This window comes from Takifugu rubripes, chromosome 16 (assembly GCF_901000725.2).
Source record: "Takifugu rubripes chromosome 16, fTakRub1.2, whole genome shotgun sequence".
Classification (NCBI taxonomy): domain Eukaryota; kingdom Metazoa; phylum Chordata; class Actinopteri; order Tetraodontiformes; family Tetraodontidae; genus Takifugu; species Takifugu rubripes.
In genome coordinates this window covers 12,008,857-12,027,895 of record NC_042300.1, presented here as the reverse complement: position 1 = coordinate 12,027,895, position 19,039 = coordinate 12,008,857, and the positions used below count along the sequence as shown (strand labels likewise).

The 19,039-nt window shown below is 49.8% G+C and overlaps 1 protein-coding gene across 2 annotated transcripts in view; it reads right to left on the bottom strand.

The window, feature by feature from the left end:
* foxo3b (forkhead box O3b) overlaps positions 1-17,493 on the bottom strand; it is a 28,688-nt gene extending 11,195 nt beyond the window's left edge. Inside the window, exons 1-2 of one of the 2 annotated variants that reach the window (XR_003891177.1) lie at positions 17,253-17,493; positions 16,270-16,987 (exon numbers count right to left, since the gene is read on the bottom strand). Coding sequence is in view for 1 of the 2 variants with exons in the window: in XM_003971883.3 (XP_003971932.1) it covers positions 16,270-16,824 (555 nt within the window). In the remaining variant the exon portion in view is untranslated. The remainder of the gene's footprint in view (positions 1-16,269; positions 16,988-17,252) is intronic. The other variant, XM_003971883.3, reaches the window with a different exon arrangement.
* Positions 17,494-19,039: the final 1,546 nt, after the last annotated feature.

The window sequence follows — 19,039 nt, the reverse complement described above, 5'->3', positions numbered from 1 at the left end:
TGATGGCTTGAGCCATTTTCTGTTATCTGTTAGCATATGTATTATAAGGAGCCATACTCCAGTGTTATAACCTGAATCAAGCAGGTCATGATGATAATTGCATTACACTTTAATCATGCCAACCTACTAAATCCTGGAAATGTAGATTGGAGCTGTTTGTGCATTCGTGCGCCTGCATGTGTCGTCCATGTTTTCGGTTTTGGTGCCGTTCACATCTGGTGTGGATTAGAGTTGGGGCCCTGCTGGTGTTCTCTAATGGTGCTAAAAACAGATACAGAGCACACAAAACACACAGCAGCCTGCAGCCCGCCGACTCCTGGGCTGTATGCTGACAAACAGGGGTTTTAAAAGTCGCGTTTAGAGGTGTCCAACATGGCAGGAAGCATGAGCTGATGTACAAATAAGGGTTTAGAAGAAGCCTCGGGGTAGAAAAGGCTTTTGTGAAGGGAAAAGGAAGATTACTGGTATATGAGACGTTTCAGCAGCTACATCTGATATGGAGAGTGCAGTAAAAATCAAGAATAATTTAAGTTTACGGACAACAAGAGACCCAAAGTGTTTATACTGTACCGTGTGTGTGTGTGTGTGTGTGTGTGTGTGTGTGTGTGTGTGTGTGTGTGTGAGTGTCAGTGACTGTGCTGATGTCAGCACTTCCAGCTCTATGTCTCTAATGTACACATTCTTAAACAGGCCCCTTGCACAGAGCCTCCCAGCCTCGAGGAGTCACGTGGCTTCCTGATTAGACGCAAAAAAAGGGAAGGAGCGTGGTCGTTGTGTCGCAACCCCCTCCGTCTAAATCTTACGCCCCTCACTCTTGAATAAATCCGATGTTTGTCTTTCTTCCCCTCCACTTCCAGGCTCAAGAACTTTCAGACAATCTTTTGGAATTCCAATTTGAAGCGACACCATTGTTACAGGACGGCAGTAACTCACTCGATTGTTTGTCTAATGTGATTATACCTGATTGTGTGTATACGTGTGTGTGCGTGCGTGAGCAGAGCTCAGCGACCTGAGCCTTTATTAATATGCGTGCAGCGTGCTACTGTTAAGCTTATTAATCATTGCTAAAGGAAACCACTGATGACGCGGCTCTGGCCCCAAACGCTGCTTAGTCAGCTTAAACCTGCACGTCCTCCTGTCCTGCGCGTCCACTCGCAGCTCCGTGCGTTAACACATCGCTGCGCACGTGCGACCGTGTTGGAGTGCGGATTTATTCTGTGTAACCTCTTCACAGATCCCGGTTTTTCAGAAGGCAGAGACCGAACCGAGAACTGAACCTTCCGCCTTATCGAAACGCATCGCTTGCTTAAATCAAACGTTTTTCCTCTTTGCGTTTCTTTTTCTCCTCATGCTCAGAAAACGTGCCTGAAACCATTACTGCAGGAGGCTGCGTGTAGCGGCAACCTGTTGCACTTCCGTTTGGCTTTGAAAGCTTGACTTATAACACAAGTTATTGAGCAATATTTGTCCCGTCTGTCTTTCTGGTGCGCACAAAATTAATTATCGCACTGCAAGACAAAGTTACGAGGAGTTGCTCAACACTCAAAAACAAAACCTGTCCACACATTTAGGCCAGGACCAGGAAGCCCAGACATGTGAGAGTGAGATTTGTGCTCTTATTCTAGAGGTTATATTTGCTCCTCATTGCCCGCGTGCACGCCTCTCGTCTGTCCTCGGCTCCATGGCGACCGTGATGGAATTTCATTAGCGGACTCTTGAGTGGTCTGTACCTTATTATCAAGAGCCGGTATTTATTTTGAACCAACAATGGCGCGAACTTGTAAACCCGCGTGTTGGAGAGCGCTGTTTGGGGCCTGAGCGTGTCATCCGGGCCTCGGGGTCATCGGGGATGCCGGAGGCCCTCCTCTGGCTTCCTTCCCTTCTCTTTTCTCTCTCAGGCGCTCATACATGACAACACAGACACGCAAACACACTCCCATCAGGCTGGCATTTCATTACACGCCACACAGCTCCACAAAGACACACAAGTGCCCACACCCACGCTGTGGCCTCTCTGGAGTCACATTCCCTCCCCACCAGGTCACCTCATTCGGGTTCTTTTCCATACGGGCAGCATTTTCAGGTTTGTGTACAGCCCATTTCTGCTTTCTGTGTCTGTGTACATTATCTCATGTATTTTGGCAGCCGCGGTCCTTCGCCCCGCCCACCCATCACCAAGGTTACTCATTTCCAGATGCCACCAGCACTTCGTGCAGGGGGAGGCGGGGAAGCGGAGGCCTCTGCCGGAGCAGGGGACCGAGGACGCAGCGACGGTAGTGCACCTCCCCTGACCTCACCTTAAGGGAAAAAGAGGGCTGCAGAGTATGCCTGACAGTTGATGTCCGCTTGTAGTTTTCAGTTGAACCGTTTCTCTGTGACCTTTAGGAGGCTAAACTGGGATTGGGTGGGTGTTAAGAAGGAGGAGGGTGGACAGAAAACAAGAGCGCTGCAGCTACGCTGGATCTCTTTAATCTACTTTACAGGCTGGTGAATGAGTCTCGGTCATTTGCTGCAAAGCCTCCTCCCACTCCTCATGTCTATCCTGCCTTAGTTGCTTGTTCCTCCTCTCTTATTTTGGTTATTTTTCTCTCCCTCTGGCAATCTCTTTTAGTCAATCCTCTGTATTTTTATTTGTCGATTTCATCCTTTTCTCTGACTCTCTGAAAGCTCCTTTGTTAGTCAGTTCTGGTGGTGGCACTAGCTGGCTGTGAGCCCAAAACTCTGACTCTTCGCTGTGTTAGTGAGCAACAACAATCACTCAGTCCCCCCTGGACACACACACACACACACACACACACACACACACACACACACACACACACACACACACACACACACACACACACACACACACACACACACACACATTCTCTCTCTCCTATTTACACATTTCTTTTTTGTTTTTCCTCCTACAGTTTCTTTTCTCTGAGGAACCAGAGTGGGTAGAAAAGTGTAAGCTCAGGAAAGCCCATCCCCACACACACACACACACACACACACTTGACTGGAGCCGGAGGGCTTGGAGTTGCTGAAAGAGGTGTGATGGTAATCCTTTGGAGCCTGGACGTGAAGGCTATGTAAACCATAGAGGAGAAAAAAGAATGAGTGCAGAAAAAAGAGTGCAGAACTATTTTCAGCCAGCCAGACCACCACATCGACATGGAAAATAAAAATTGGCCAAGCTGACCTTGTGCGTGCCCTGATTCTTTAGAAAATATTGACTCGCCTCTGACGTACGGCTCTCACGGTGTTTGACACGGAGGCCTGACCTGACACGAGTCCACATTGCTTTTGTATTCTAGTCCCCGGGGAAGTCATCATGTGCTCACCTCTTCCCCGGTGTGGCACGAGCAGTCAGCTGCCACAGGGCGAACATGACAGAAATAACCACTGAAAAGGGAAGTAGCTAGTGTGCACGAGCTTCACGGTCTGACGCTTTCTCTTCTGGTCACGAGCTGATGGTTCAGCTAATGTTGGGACGGCCTGCCTCTAAAGTAATGCCACATTCCTCACCAGGGGTACCCACGGCCTTGGTCTGTACCCACAGTATTCTGTAGCAGCCGTTTATATCCTTAATCGATGGAAATGTTGAAGAGCTGCTATAAAGATGCTTCTAACTGGAAACAGAACGTGTCTACCTCTCCCCACTGTGACTGTAGACAAACGGCGTCCTCAGACATTTTATACGTGAATAATAGAAACGCGGTCCTTGTACCCGACATGATCTTGCCCTGCATTGGCGGTGTGCTCGTTTGCACACACTAGAAAACATTGTTGCTCAGCTGTGCTTGTTAGACACACTTGCACGGAGCCCGAGGTCAAAGTGTCACGGCCTTGGTGACATTTGGTGAGGTTGATTTAAGTAGTCGACCTCCCCCGCTGTCCTCCCCTACGCCACCACGGCCAGACAGGGTCGAGGTATTCTCTCCCCAGCGCGATCCTACTGCGCGAGCTCGTCCCCCATATCCGCACTTGTTTGTCTAAATCTGTCGCTGTTTGCAGCCTTGGTTTCCCCCGGATGCCCTGGAGTCGTCTGGTGCTCTCTGCCACTCTAAGTGGGTCAGTGGCTGGCTGACTAAGAGGGTAATAGTCTGGCTAAATGCACGCAGTGTGTCTGTCTGTCTGTCTGTCTGTCTGTGTGCGTGTTTGAGTGCGGCTGGGGAAGAGCCGGCACATTAAGTTCAAAGCTGGGGCAGAGCGAGGAAAGGGTCAACGCATTTCCCAAAAAGAGGATCAAGAATGGGGACAGACGTGAATGCACTTCACCCCTCGAATACCGAGGTTGCAACTGAATGAAATTGCAGTAATGAATAAAAGAAGCTGGAGGTGGGTGTAGCAGGGCGAGACCTATGGATGGGGACACAACCAGACATGGAAAAGGAGGGCTGAGAGCCGCCGTGGGGCGCTTTTAATATGAAGTATGTAGACAGACAGGGCTGCAGAGGGAGCAGCAAAGGGAGGTGTTCAAGAATTTATTTTGTCTGCTTTCCACCGTCTGCGTGTCTGGGTTAGACTACGATGAACAGCGCTTTGGGACCGCCACTTACGAGTCTGTGTGTCTGTCTGTGTGTGTGCTTCTCTGTCTTTATCCCGGCACTTTTGGGTTGAGTAAGCAATGCAGACGAATTTGGTTTGGTTTGAATTATTCACTGGCACAGCCGAGTGCTGTCAGGCATCACTTCGGGGCAGCAGACCGGCTGGAAGAGGACGCGTGGGGCTGCTGTGACAGGCCTGCGCTGTGTTATCAGTGGGTTTACGATGCCCACAGAGTCAAAACCCTGCAGATTAGATAACCAACTGATAGTCTCTGTGATGGCGAACTGTGGTTCGATGGCGAACAAGCAGATGGGAAATGCAACAGGTTGAAAAAAAAAATTGACGTTCTCCTTCTTCGCCACCAGTGTTACTCTCGCCAGCATCATATAGCAACAGCCCCCTTGAACAGAGAGAATTTAAATACCACACTGCTGTATTTGCAAAGGGATGTCTGTTTAAATATTGTGTTCTTGACTGACCGAGTACAACAGGCTACACTGTGTCAAATCACCCTCTCTCCTCCAGCCGGGCTCGTCTGCTCTTTCCTGCTTCTCCAACTTCGAGCCACACTTCTTCATCTCCCCGTTTCCTCCCTCGCCTCAAGTCTCTCCAGGTTTGAAAGCTGAAACGTGGCCAATTAACACAACAGCCGGTTCACCGAACCCAGTAGGTGGAGGAGGGGAGGGAGAGAACTCACATCGCTACACAGTGACCTACATACGCTTCCACACAGCTGATTGAACTCTACGTTGAGGCCTGCGGCCAATCACGAGTGAGGGTGGAGTGCAAGCAAGCCAATGGCAGCCGCCGCTCTTTGCTGCGCTCTGGCACTGTCTCCATACAGTTTTCTATAGTCACACTGGGGCCGAGAGAATGAGGCAGACAGAGGGAGGAAAAGGGCCAGTCTGACAGCAGAAACCCAGCAAAGGGAAGAGTTGGGGGGGGTGAACGAGGATAAACGAAGGGTGTTGAGGCGCAACGTAGCCGACAGACAAATATAAATAAGTGCAGTGGCGTCCACCCTTGCCTTCTGCCTTGGTGTCTTTAACCGTAGACAGATGAAGGCTAATACTAGCTAACGCTAAATAGAGGATTAGTGGCCCAGATTTGTCCTTGCTTAGCACCCGGCACGTACTAGCCTTCTCTGAGCCTGTCAGCTCGATGTTCCACCTCCTTCAAGGCACTTAAATAGTACGCTAATGTGATTAAAAGTCAACAAGTTGTAAAATGCTTCCCTGATGTTTGCCATGGGGTAATTATTTGAACCTGAATTTTACATGCCCGATTGCTACTTTAAAAAGAAAAAGGGAAAGAAATTGACAAACAAACTGCTGAGTTTGAACCCTTTTCAGCTGAGCCTCACTGGTGTATTTTTGTCACGACTACTCACGCAGCTGATGGTAAACCACGTAAGACCGTGATAAAAATAGAAACCCTTTAGTTATTGCCGTACTTGGTTTGTCTTTGCGTAACGAACATCAACTTTTTCGAGTTAAGTGCTTCCAAAAAAGTAGGAAATTTCCTAAGGAGACAAGGAACCACGTGGGCCCAGCCTGGAGATGGGATAAACACACACACACCAGTCACCAACGTGCATTTACTTACACACACACTTTTGAGACCATTCTGCTGCCACAAGCAGGATTCAAACTGCACAGATTTGCATAAGACTTTGCATTTCCAGCATAACTAATGCACACTGGATCTGTTCCGCTCTGCTTCTGTGCCGTGTTTTTACTGTGATGTTTTTCTTCCTAAAAAAGGTCAGGAAGGAAAATGAGTCTCAAAAGAAAGACAATAAAAAAAGCCACAGCCAGACAAACTAAAGGGAAGGGGGGGGGGGGGGGGGGGGGGGGGGGGTGCAGAGTGAGACACACTAACCCATATTTAAAGAGATGGAGGCTTATAGAGCACACAACAGAGCCAACACTGTGGAAATGATGGATTATGTGAATAAAAGGAAGCCCAAAAGCTATAATATGGCACACAGGCGGTAGATTTTATTTCCACAGCGTTTTTCTGGAAAACAAACTTGATTTAAACATGCACACAGTTATAGGCTCCAGTTGCAGTCACAGATCCACATATAGTCACAGGCAAAAAAACGCTTGTGCAAGCCAGATCCTGTATCTGGTTCACACACACACGCTGAACATTAATCAGCCTAAAAGCCTTTCAACCACACCATGATGTCACTGCGCATCAATAATCCATCCTGAGGACGCGGCGGTCAGCACAGGTCTGTCTCTCCCTGGCAGCCTCGTGCACGTCGCTCGCAGCCACAGGCGCGTCTCCCTTGACTGCACCGAGGAGCCGCGCCAATCACGGACGATGAGCCTTCATGAATAATGCACAGGCCGACTCAAGTGCTCGTAGGAAAATGGATTCCGGACCAATATTGAACCTTTCGCGTCAAAAAAATAGACCCACCCAAGCTGGACTGAGGTGTTGGGGATAATTATACAACAATGGGTGAGTGAGAGGACAGGAGGAGCAACATGAGCCTCCAATCTGAACGCACCATTAAACCACACTGAATCGAAGTGGTGGGTAAATACAAGGCGCTGTTCTGGGGACCACGGGGGGGGGGGCGGTTGATTATGTTGATCACACGGACTATCTGAGAGATCGCCGGGCCTCCCATGTTGAATGGGTGGGTGTTATATTTTCCTGCTGGGTCACATCCTGGCTCTGGCTGCTGTTATCTTTTGTGTTTGAGGCCCTTATTACGACTCTGAAACAGACACTGTAACTAGATGACATCGTCTTCCTGTTCTGATCACTTGAAGACCTTTTTAATAATAAATGCCGATGTCGGACTTTTAAAATTCAGCCTCTACATTACTGGTCTGGGCAAAACCCAAAAAATCTAACTTTCTCTCTGTCTTGTGTGTGTGTGTGTGTAAGTGGGTGAGGCCGTCTGCTTGACTCCTCACGCTATATCACTTTGCCCCAGCATGGTTCTGCACACCCCTCCCCCGCTACTTTCCTAGTCTCCTGGATTCATTCCCCCAGAAAGGAAAGAAGGACATAGAGTTGACTGTGCAGAGAAAGTGAGGATTTCTCTTGTGGGAAATCTACAACAACAGCTGAAGCCAGGGCTTTCCTCTGCTTTAGCCCCCCCCCTTCCCCCATCCCTTTGCAGATCCACATTACACACAAACTGCTCAGGACGGCAGGGCGGGTTCATATCCAAACAACAGCCGCCTCCACAGGTGTCCCACCCTTGCTTCCAGTTTGCTCTGCAATCATTATTTGCGTGTGTTCAAATCCTCCGACTGTGTTTGCGTGTGTATTCAGCAATCTGTCCTAACTGCAGAGAGCCTCGGGGTCTCCAGGTCAGAGCCAGAGTATCGGTTTCTCCCCTCGGCAGCGCACAGGGACCAAGTGATTGATGGACAGATGGCTCATTGGCTCGGATGAAGGTCGCCGTGGGAACACAGGGATGTGCCACAAACTGAGAGCAATGGCGCACATGCAAAATACCCCCCAAAAACCCAAATACACAGAGTGAAGAGGACAAGCTGAGCAGACTTCCTGTCTGGGAAGAGCAGGGCACCATGGGCCTTCTGGCTCCACACACTCTCCCAGACACACACTCACTGCCGCCCAGCTCAATTTAAGAAAAAAAATAAAAAGGGAGGTGGTGAGATTAAGATGCACGAGGAGTGAACTCTGCTGAAGGACAGGGTCACTAATGGCCCCAGCAGGATTCATTACGACGCATCCATGGTTAAGGAGCGCTCCGCTTCGCTGCTTCATTCCCGCAGGTTGACTCGCCGTCCTGTCGTGCCCTTCCGAGATATGTGACGCAACAACGGGGACGAAGGCAGCGGCGTGCCAGGTGGCGTTCGGAGCAACACCGGAGCGGGAGTTTGGAAACTCACCAGTTTGTTTAATTAAGGAGACGCCGTTTGTGCGGCGGCCGCGAGTCCTTCCGGTTGAAGACCTTTGACCTCTGCAGAAAGGCTTTTCACCCCAAGCGCTGCCACGGAACGTTGGGCTGTGCTGAGCCGACGGGCACAAATGTCTGGTCGCGCACGATTACCCCACCGTGCGTGGTTTAAAGCTCCTCATTACATGCAACACCCCCCTGTTGAATTTTGCCAGAGCCCAAACGTGGCAGGAGAAGGTCTCAGCTGTAGGTTGAGAGGGGTGGGGTGGGGGGGGTGGGGACGGTGAGAGGTTGCGCGCAATCACTTCTGTCTCGGTTAGCAGGTCAGCAGTCAAGTTGTGACCTTTTCCCTTAGACAGTTTAAGGTAGATATGTTCCTGCCATTGAACCTGGAGTCGGGTTTCGCTTACTCAGCAGTCCCGACCGCAGTCTGGAGGGACGTTAATACATTCGCATCTGGTCCAAAATGCACCGGACCAAAGGTCAAGTGTGTTTGTACATAGGGCGAGCCAACGCACGCGGTTATGGCTTATTAGATCAACCCCTCTCCCACTGCATATCTGCTGACCCTTATCGTCCCGCCGCCCCTCCCCCCACTCTCACTCAGAAAAGCCAGGTGGGCAAACACAAAGGTTTACCTAAGCCTCATAAACGATAACAGATAAGACAAGAGCAGGGGAGAAAGGCAGCGCCTCGGAGCTACACTGACCTCTTAATCCGGAACATGTTCCTCTAACCGAAAATGGACAAAAACTTCCAGATCCTTCACGGGAAAAAAACGAAGCAAAACTGCATCGTCCTCCGACACCTTTCAGCTGTGATTATCGGCAGAAGAGTCGGCCGCCATCTGCTCGCTGCGGCGTAATCAGAAGGCCACAGCCCGAGACGCTAGGAGGCATCTCTGAATCTTTAAAACGCATCAGCTAGTTCTCAGCCTGCAACAGCTCCTAGCAGGGCTAACGACCGGCTCAGGGTGATTTAGTCATGGGATTCGTAGTAACTTATTCAGTAGCGGGTGAGATATGTTCACACAAGCCTGCAATGGGGACAGAAGAAGGACGATAAGAATCGTTGGACAGAGTCTGAGCTTAAGACAGCGACTTTATGACATGTTCTCCACAGGCAGATAAGACAGACAACTGGCTAAACTGAAACTTGATGCCTGGCACGGTTCGAGGGGACCCACACTTGCACGCGCCAGAGACCCAAAACACAAGGAAACATTTCCCGTCCTCCCGAGTTGTTCGGCCGCCGACGCCAGACTCGTCTTTCTGGTTCGACGTCCAGAGGCAAAAGAAGGCTCAAATAATGGCTGGCCTTCATTCGAATGTAACCACACACACACACACACACACACACACACACACACACACACACACACACACACACACACACACACACAAAATTCCGTGGTCACAGTTGTGACTTGAAGATGTAGCTGGAGAGTGGGATTAGGGCTAAAGAGGCTGGTTCGTTTTGGCCTTGAGGCAGAATGTAGTGTGAAATTCCATCTCAAGGCAAAAGTCTGAGCAAGCCTTGGAAGATTACACTCCCACACACACACACACACACACACACACCCACACACACTTTTGGGAAGTTGTATTTGGTACAAATAAATCACCACCGTCAACATCACGGGAGTCTTTATCGCATGTAATTTGTCAGAGCTTGTAACATCTTCCCTTCTTGTAACGATACATGGACGGCGTGAATGTCAGCGCACAGCAGCACGTCCCAAGCTGCGCGCTCTCGTGCATTCTGCGTGCGACTCTGACCTATAGGGTTTCACAGACACGAGAGAATCCTGTATGTCCAGAGATAAAGCCTGAAGGCTGAACAGGTGGCCGGCTGGGTGGAATCTCAGTCTTTGCTTCTCAAATCTGGGAGGACTGAGAGGCTGAAGTGTCCACGTGCACCTCCGAGCTCTACTAGCCGCGTACGCTAGTCTATATGTGAAAGCCTGCTCCCTAATACACACGCACACCACTCTCAGCACTCAACCCAAGCTCCATTTTCCACCATTCCTTGTCTTCTTGTCATTCACTCTGCTGACAGGAAGCTTTATTTCAGTCACTTAAATCTAAATTAAGAAAGGAGGCTCGGGCAGCTCTTTAGAGACTCTGCGATGGCGGACAGGTGGAGTGAAGTAACCGAAAGAGACAAGCTCAGAAGGAACGAAATTAAAGTTTAAACGCCACCAGTCAATTCAGCGGGCCAAATTCATCGCTTTAAATCAGCAGAGTCTAAGTGATGGCTGAGGGTAGAGAGGACGTTCACCTGGCCGCTGCTCCCAAAAGGCACAAAAATGCTGCTCAGACAATTCCTTTAAAAAACCCAATTGTTGAATTACGGACAAGAATTGTTCTGAGCACCAGAATCTTCATTCTCAGCAAATTTGGAGCCCTGTTAGTGAGGTGGGGCCCACAAATTCAAAGGGGTTCAAACATGGTTTTAGGGTTGAGCTTAGAATTGGGGGAGGGTGAGGGGGTTCGTTGGGATGTTAGGGTTAGATTAAGGAGCTGGGTCATGTATTATGTGTGTGTGTGTGTGTGTGTGTGTGTGTGTGGTGGAGAGAGTCAGTTCCCGAGGATGAGGGCGACAAGAGGCAGAGGGGCCCACTTCAGCAATGTGGTTATCAGAGAAACTGAGAAGCAAGGCCTGAAAGCGAGGTATGTGCCGTCTGTGTGTGTCAGAACCAAGAGGGAGGGGAGCCCTTATCAGCTGTCATCCAAACTATGAGTCGCCCTCCACCTGCTTGACCAGTTTTAGGTTGCCATGGAGACGGGCCCTGCAAACACGTAACAAATGCATGCCTCCATGCACATGCGTCTTACTGGCCAGGAAATAGAGTCGCTCCCCGTTTGACGGAAAGATTTCCTCGAAGGACCTTCACAGCATGGAAATGAAAGTGGAGGTGAACCGTCATCTGTCCCTCTATTTGATGACTGTTACAGCACGACTGAAATCGTGATGTAGCTAGATAGCTTAGCTTAGCGTAGCATGAAGTCTGAAATCAGGTTTGAACTGCAGGCAGCTTCGGGAAACAAGTGGGTGTCTTACCACAACTTCTCATTTCCCTTCCTCACTTTCATCAGTGCTGGGGCCTAATTTACTATATAAATGTGACTCCTGCTCCATGTTTGCACCATGAAAGGCATTAGTTAAATACGGTCAGCAGCCTCATTTCCAAACTGTCAAACATTAAAAAATAAATAAATAAAATAAAATAAACAGAACACAAAGAATAAAATAAAAAGCTGCACAAAATCATCATCAGAGTGACATGAATGAAGGCTTCTGTTTCTCTTCACAGCCACAACAGCCTCCTAAAAGCATATTTAAAACGTTTATCACATCATATTTGTATTAATGTCTCACATATTATTAATGCATGACACTTAAAAAAACACCTCTTTGATATGACCCTGAACACACCATAGCAACCACAAATGTTTCCTTGCTGGTCCATTTTTAGCACACCACAGCACATTATACACATAAAAAGCACACTTCTGCAAACAGGGCTCTTGCTTTTACATGAGCAACACTTTTGCTGTGCATGCAGAAGTACTTTGAGGCTGTTTGTGTCTGAATTGTTTCCAAGATATGTTTTGCGCTTTTTCTTTTCTTTTTACGTCTTTGTTAACGTGACGAGTAATTTAACCAGACAGATAAGATGCAACCCAGCTCCAATTTAGTGCAATAATAAAACATGATGTCATGTTCCCCAGATTATTTATCACACCGGCTGCTGGAAATTGCCGCATCAGCACTTCCCAGCATGGCTCATGGCTGCAAGGACGGGATATTTTCCGCACCCTGATAAACCTTTCTCGTCCTCTTTCGGACATAAAAGGTTTCGGGAAAAGAGAAGCGGGATAAGAAAACATGTCTGCGTACTCAAAGCCATCATTAATTGCTCGGTCTTGTTTAAGACTCAACGTCACACTAATGACTATAATGTCTACAGGCAATAAGCGGGAGGTTTGCAGCGGCTATGCAAAGCTAACAAAGGTTACGTCTACATCCAGTAGACGTTACACCGACTGTAGGGGTGTGTGATTTATCTCCCTTCATTAAAGCCCACAACAGATTCAGTGGCGAGGCTCTGGAGGAGAATCGGCCTGTTTTTGCTCACCGCGCTGTTCTACATCCAGGCAAATGAGGGAGCTGGCAGCAGAGTAATGAGGGAGAGAGACAGTGGAGGGAAGAGGAGTCGGAGCCACGAACGGGAGAGAAACTGTGAAAGAGGCCTTTAGGCAAGAGCACCCTCTTAAAAATTAATACAGTGATGCGAATTCATCGCGAGTGCGCTGAATAATTGAGAGGCGTCTTTGAGGAGCCTCGTGCAGCGAGACAAGGTTAGGAAATGGCGAGAGGACGCGCAACGGGAATAAGGGGCAGGAAAATCTGCTTTTCTCAACATACTAAACATCTTGGACTAACTAAGTCCTGGTTACAGGACTAATCGTGCATTAGAGAGACGGAGAAAGACATAAAGGCCGCGGCCAAAAGCTCGTGGACGCCACCGATCACACAGAGCCCTTCAGAATAAAGCCAGCATTTTACGTCGCATTAAACGCGCGCAGGGATTGGGAGCGGGCTAAGAACAGAGCCTGGGGGGTTCCCACCACACAGAGGTTGACTGCTGAGGGTGTCACTATTCATACTTGGACAGCTCTCTGGAGCCGGTGGGTTCCCATAACCCATTGCCCCCTCGAGCCTCACGCATCCACTAACTCCTCCATTGGGAATCACAGCCAGAGGGCAGCTGTGATTCACCAAACTTGGAGCAAAGCTTGTTAATTTGCTCCCCCCCCCTCCCCGCCCCTCCTTTCTCCTGTCTGCATCCCGACCCCCTCCTGCCCACCTCCACTCCCCCTTTTATTGCCTTTTTGCTTCTTCAGCTTCAGCTTGGCGAGGTGCCAGCTCCATTTGAGAAGTCTCCAGATTGTATTCAGAGAATACCTGAGCGTGCACACACACACACACACACACACACATACACGCACACACACACACACACACACACTACTCCAAATACTAGCCAGCTGCTGTACCAGATTATGTCAAGAAAGTGGAAATCCTAGCCGCCGTCTTTCTGTCCTCTTTGGCAGCTTTTATGCGTTTGTCCATCAACACTTTAGCGCGCGGGACGATAATCAACGTCCCCGCAGGGGCAGCGCAGCCATGTTTTCTGCAGGCCTCCCGACAAGGTCCGATTTAAAGCTGTGCAGCGGTGTCTCCTGTCATCGTGAGCAAAGATTGTGCCGGACGACACGGCCGCAGACGGCCTTCCACAGAGAAACAGGCATTGATGGCTATTCCTCGACACCTCATTGGCCTTGAAAGACTGATTGTGACTTTATCCCGGGAACAGCCTTCATTTTAGATATTGTGAACAAATTGTGAAATATTGTGAACAAATTGGGGCAGCAGCAGCTCCTAACAGTCACGAACCCTCGTGATAGGCCTGGACATGCCCGGACACATGCACCTCGGAGAGCTGAACATGTCTGTCTGCATGGGGAATGTATAGGAGGCCCAAAAACACACGTGTTGTCAGCTTTATCATCGGCCCAACCTGCCTTGGGTGTCAGTGTGCTGGGCTGTTAAAACTTGCACGTCTATTTATGCGGTTGGCGGTGGCATTACTGGTTTTGTCCCCCCCGATAGGCATTTGGATACCTGTTACAGCACGGTTAAGTAAGAGGAGCCCACGAGGTTCCCGCTCACATATGCAGTGATGCACAGGCAAATCCACAAAGGTGTGTCTAATCACACACACATTCAGAGCATTACAAGGGTGTTAGAGGCGCTATATTCAGACGCAGCCATACCAGCGCTCCTTTTAGCACACATTTCAGTCGCTCCAAACCAGACTTGCCCATGTAAGATGGCACTGTGCTAATATGAGGTGTGGTGCTTATAAAAGTCCAGAGACAAACTCTTAAAGGCACCCATTTATATATGATTTACATGACTGTTTTATCAGGGTGTTTCTTTGAAATGGCTGTGCAGGAGTGGTGTTTTTTTTTTTTTTTTTTGACAAAATAGTGGTAAACTGGTTAGGTGAGGTCATAAACGACCTACATTCTAACAAACGGATGTGCAAGTATCTATTGACGGAGATCTGCGACGGTTTTTATATCTAGTTTTCTCTGAGCCTCCGAGTGTATCTCCATAGTCACCAGTATGACCATGATGGTGCTAGCAAGCTAGGCTAACTGGTTGGGTTACTGACAACCTGACAACCTTAGATGACAAATCTTGTCCCATTAATTAGAAATTTTACACTTCTCAAATGTGTTTTTATAAAGTGTAACTTCATCTCAAGTAACTACACAAAAATAATTAATTGAAGGTTACTAAAGTTCTCTTTTGACAACAAAGAGAAGAAGTTATATATATGACATAACCTGGATAGCCTGTTGTAATATACTGCAATGATTCCTGGAGTTCTGCTTGTGTTCATTTACCAGGGTTAATGGTTAAATGACTTAGATATGAAACTGGGTGATGTAACTGGGAACCTGGGAGAGAAACCCAGAGGGATTACTGGGATTTGCTCAGCAAAGCTCTTCAACAAAGGTGCCCTGGTTGCATGGAACATAGGTGTTCAAACCCATCACTGTGTGAAGGTGAAACTTAAGAGTCTCTGAGAGTGAAGCAGAGAGAACAAGGGCTCAGAAAAAGACGTCCCATTACACGGGGAGTCGCCTGAACACCTGGCCATCTTTAGTTTCACAGGCTTTTCTCTCAAAGCGAACGGCAGCGGGCGGCGTGCTACCGTGCGATGGCGCTAACGCACCTCTGGGCTGCAAATCGAGAGAACTTTGTAAAAAGGCTTTGGCTGTGTCGCCGAGATTTACTGACGGGCCAAGCGTAACCCTAAACCATCGGCGGCCTGGCCCTCATGCCCAAAATTCCAGGAGCAACAGCTTAGCATGGTGAGAGTGAAGCCGGCCTTGACTCTGCGGCGCTACGCACACAGCGACCGTCTGTCCTCTCCGCTCAAACGTCATCATAGCGAGACTTCAAATGCCGAAATGAGGCCGTGAGGCTCCCCAGCACCCCCGTGGGGACATCTTCAGGCGCTAATCTTTGACCTCTGACCCTCCTTTCTAAGTATCCACAAGTCTTTTGGGTGACTGTGTAACTGCCATAAGGAAAAGAGCAAAGCAGTAGTTACGCAATCCCCTCGTGACCCAAACCAGCAACCTTGGCAAGTGCCTACCTGACCAAAAAGATCAACAGGACCCTGCCAGGGTTTACATAACAGTGTAATGTCACCTGCATGTTGACACATATCTGAAAGTAAGTCGCGGTCATCTCACTTGATTGCATGGAGGACTATTTAAACCATGGGAGAAGATGCAGTCCGGTAAACTATCTTAGGTAATTTTATTATTCTCAGTCTTAAACAGAGTTGTGTCACTCTAACTAGGCTACTGTGCTTCCAGAAAAACCGGTTACAAGGTCTCTGTTTGCTCTCATTTCCACCACATGACCGTGGCCTCTAAGGAACATCGTGTACATACCTCATCCGAAAAGCCCATTAAAGCCGCCTGATGCAATGCTGGTGAGAACTTACACCTTTAGTGTTTAATGGCCTTAAAGGGGTCGCTGGTCGGGATTCTGCTGGGCCGAATGTCTCATTTCCAGGAGAATGATAATGGGACAGCAAGGAGCGCCAGACGCTCGTGAAGACACGGCCGCGCGGGCGCGTTCGTGCGCGTCAGTGTTAGCCACATGCTTTTTGTTTTTATTTTGAAGGAGGAAGCGGTTGGGAGGGGAGGTGGGGGTCCCGTGTGGCTGACAGGGCCGACTCTTACCTTCCACCCAGCGGAGCTGTTGCTGTCGCCTTTGTCTTTGAAGTAAGGGATGGAGCGCACCATCCAGTCGTAGATCTGGGACAGGGTCAGTCTCTTGTCCGGCGAGCTCTCGATGGCTTTCGTGATGAGGTCGGCGTAGGAGAGGTTCCCCCAGGCGTTGCGGCGAGACGATGCTTTCCTCGGGGTCTGCGCAGCCAGCGCGCCGGGCGTCAGAGCGCCTGAGGCAGCCGTGGGAGAGTGCGTGGACAGCGGGGAGCCGCCGCTCTCCTGGCCGGGGGAGGAGAGCCCTCCGTCCGCTGCGGGGCTGCTGCTGCTCTGGTCTTCAGCCGCCAGACCGGCGTCGTTGACGCTGATGTCCGTGGCGGCGGCGGGGTCCTCCTCGTCGTCCTCTTCCTCCGGTATGATATCGGCCTCATGGCTCTCCGGTTTCACGGCGTTCGAATCCGGCCTCGGCAGCGGCCAAGTGCAAGACCTGGGTCGCTTCTGCGGCTCGAAATCCGGGTCGATGACGACGTCCAAGTCCGGGAGCGGGTCGGGGAGAGCTGCCTCGGCCATGATTTCCTACGCCGGGCAACGAATTCGCCCACGTTGGCAGACGAAAGTTAGAAGACAAGAAATGCAGAGCTGTCAAAGTCGCGTCCCATGAATGCGCGCTCCCGTCCTTTGTTGCTGTTCCACAGCAGCGGAGTCGAGAGCAACTTACTGCGGAGATTAACGCCTGTTGAGCACAGAAATGCAGAAATGAATAGTCAATAAGATCAAGCGCCGCTGACGTAAAGCCCCGAGACGGCAGCCGAGATCTTCACTCGGACAGATTTCTGTGAGTGACCCGATTCAAACCAAGCGATTCGCCTCTGGAACTCCGACCGAACCTGCACCGAACCCGACGCGCAACCCAACACGCAGCCACATCGGCTGGCAAAGTGTCCCAACTGTCGCCTCAGCTGGAAATAAATCCGTTCCGGACCCTTTCGGTTGAATACCTCGCTCGGTCCGGGGTAGCAAGCGCCCAGGGGAGACTAGATCCGGGCCTGTCTGCGGACGCCTCCAGATGCCATCCCGACTCTCGCCTCTGGCTCATGGATGGGACGTGTGCTGGCTCAGTCAGTGTCGATGTGGAATAAGACTGCCACCTCACTCTCGGTTACTACTGTATCTCGATGCAGCTCTATCTACACACGCGCGCACGCACGCAAGTCATTCAAGGGCCATCCCCCTGGATCCTGCGCAATGGGATCGCCTTTTAAAGAGACAAGGCAGCGAGAGCGCAGCGGCTCCGGGGGCAGGAGTCAGCCGAGACACGTCCTGACATGTCAGTGTTAGTGACAGGGCTGGGGGGTCATATCAGAGGGATGGAACACGAGCCAATGCAGTCCAGACATCCATTAAACACGGAACTCTTGAATTTAGCCACCGAGCCGGTCTGGGGGCCAAAGTCTCACCGCAGGTGCGCTAAAACGAGAAGCTTCCCATCCGTCTTCCGACGCAGGCTGTTTACATGCTGTCTCCTTTTTTCCTCCTACAAAACCAACAGAAACGGTTGGGAAAAAAAATCGAAATACTTATTTGTTTTACTGCCATATATAACACTGTCCTCATTGGCTAAATTAAGTGTCATTGCAAATATTGCATCAACTATTTCAGTCCAAACCGTTTAAAGTAAATGTTTGCACATCTTCAACACCTTTTATTTGAGATTTGAACACCCCCCCCCCATCCAGCTATTCACTAACCCATTACAGCCCTACATTAACCCATCTATTAACCTTATATATTAAATTGTGCACTTTAGTTGCTATTTCTTTTGTTGCCAATTTCCGAGAAAAGCCTACGTAAGCACAACACGGGTGACATTAAACTCCTTCATTCATGCCTCTCCACCGTAGCAATGGTCGATTACGCCTTTAATCGGAGAAGCGCGACGCCAATCGCGCCCCCCTCAACGCACAGGCCACGCCCACTTCCGTGACCCACGCTGCGCGGTTGGGGATGATGTCATCGGGTCTGTCAGCCGGAGAGACGGGAGCAGAAAGTGATCCTATGCCCTGCACCCCCCCCCCCCCCCACACACACACACACACACACACATCTTCCTCTTATGACGTGCAAGGTGCGCGCGTACCTGCACGTGCTCCAGGTGTTTTTGCAGGAATGCTGCATTCAGAGGCGTTTGTGGTACCCGCGCCTGGTTTTATATTGATGCCACGATATTAATCCGCATACAAACACCCATTCTGACGCGATGGTCTTTGTTCTCTTTGCATCAAAGAAAATATCTGATGCAGCGGTTTCGGTCCAGTCAGATTGAGAGGCGGAGATGTCTGTGCGGGCTCACGGGAGACATCTGTCTCACTAATTTTACACCGCGCCGATGAGTGGCTGCAGCAGGGTGGTAACTGTCATGCAACATCTCCAAAGTTAGGCTCTGCTGGCGCGTCAGAGGCGCCTCCACCTTCGGAGGAGAGTTGGAACGCCCTCGCACCCGTGCCCATGAGCTCCGAACCCTGACTGAACGACCGAGTTCAAAGTGAGAGGCTGCGTTCGGGGTCGTGCGCTGCTCCAGAGTCGATATCCTCCCTGTTTACCAGGCATGCCATAAAAGTCTCACAACCATGTGAATCATAATGTGATGCAGATTCTCTAATCTTGTGATTTATGCCAATGCAACAATAGCAATAATGTTCTGGAGTAAATGGAAGAGAAATCTTATAACCGAGCCTTCTGCAGCGGGAATCAGCCCATTAGGCTCATCACAAAGGATGGAGGCCAT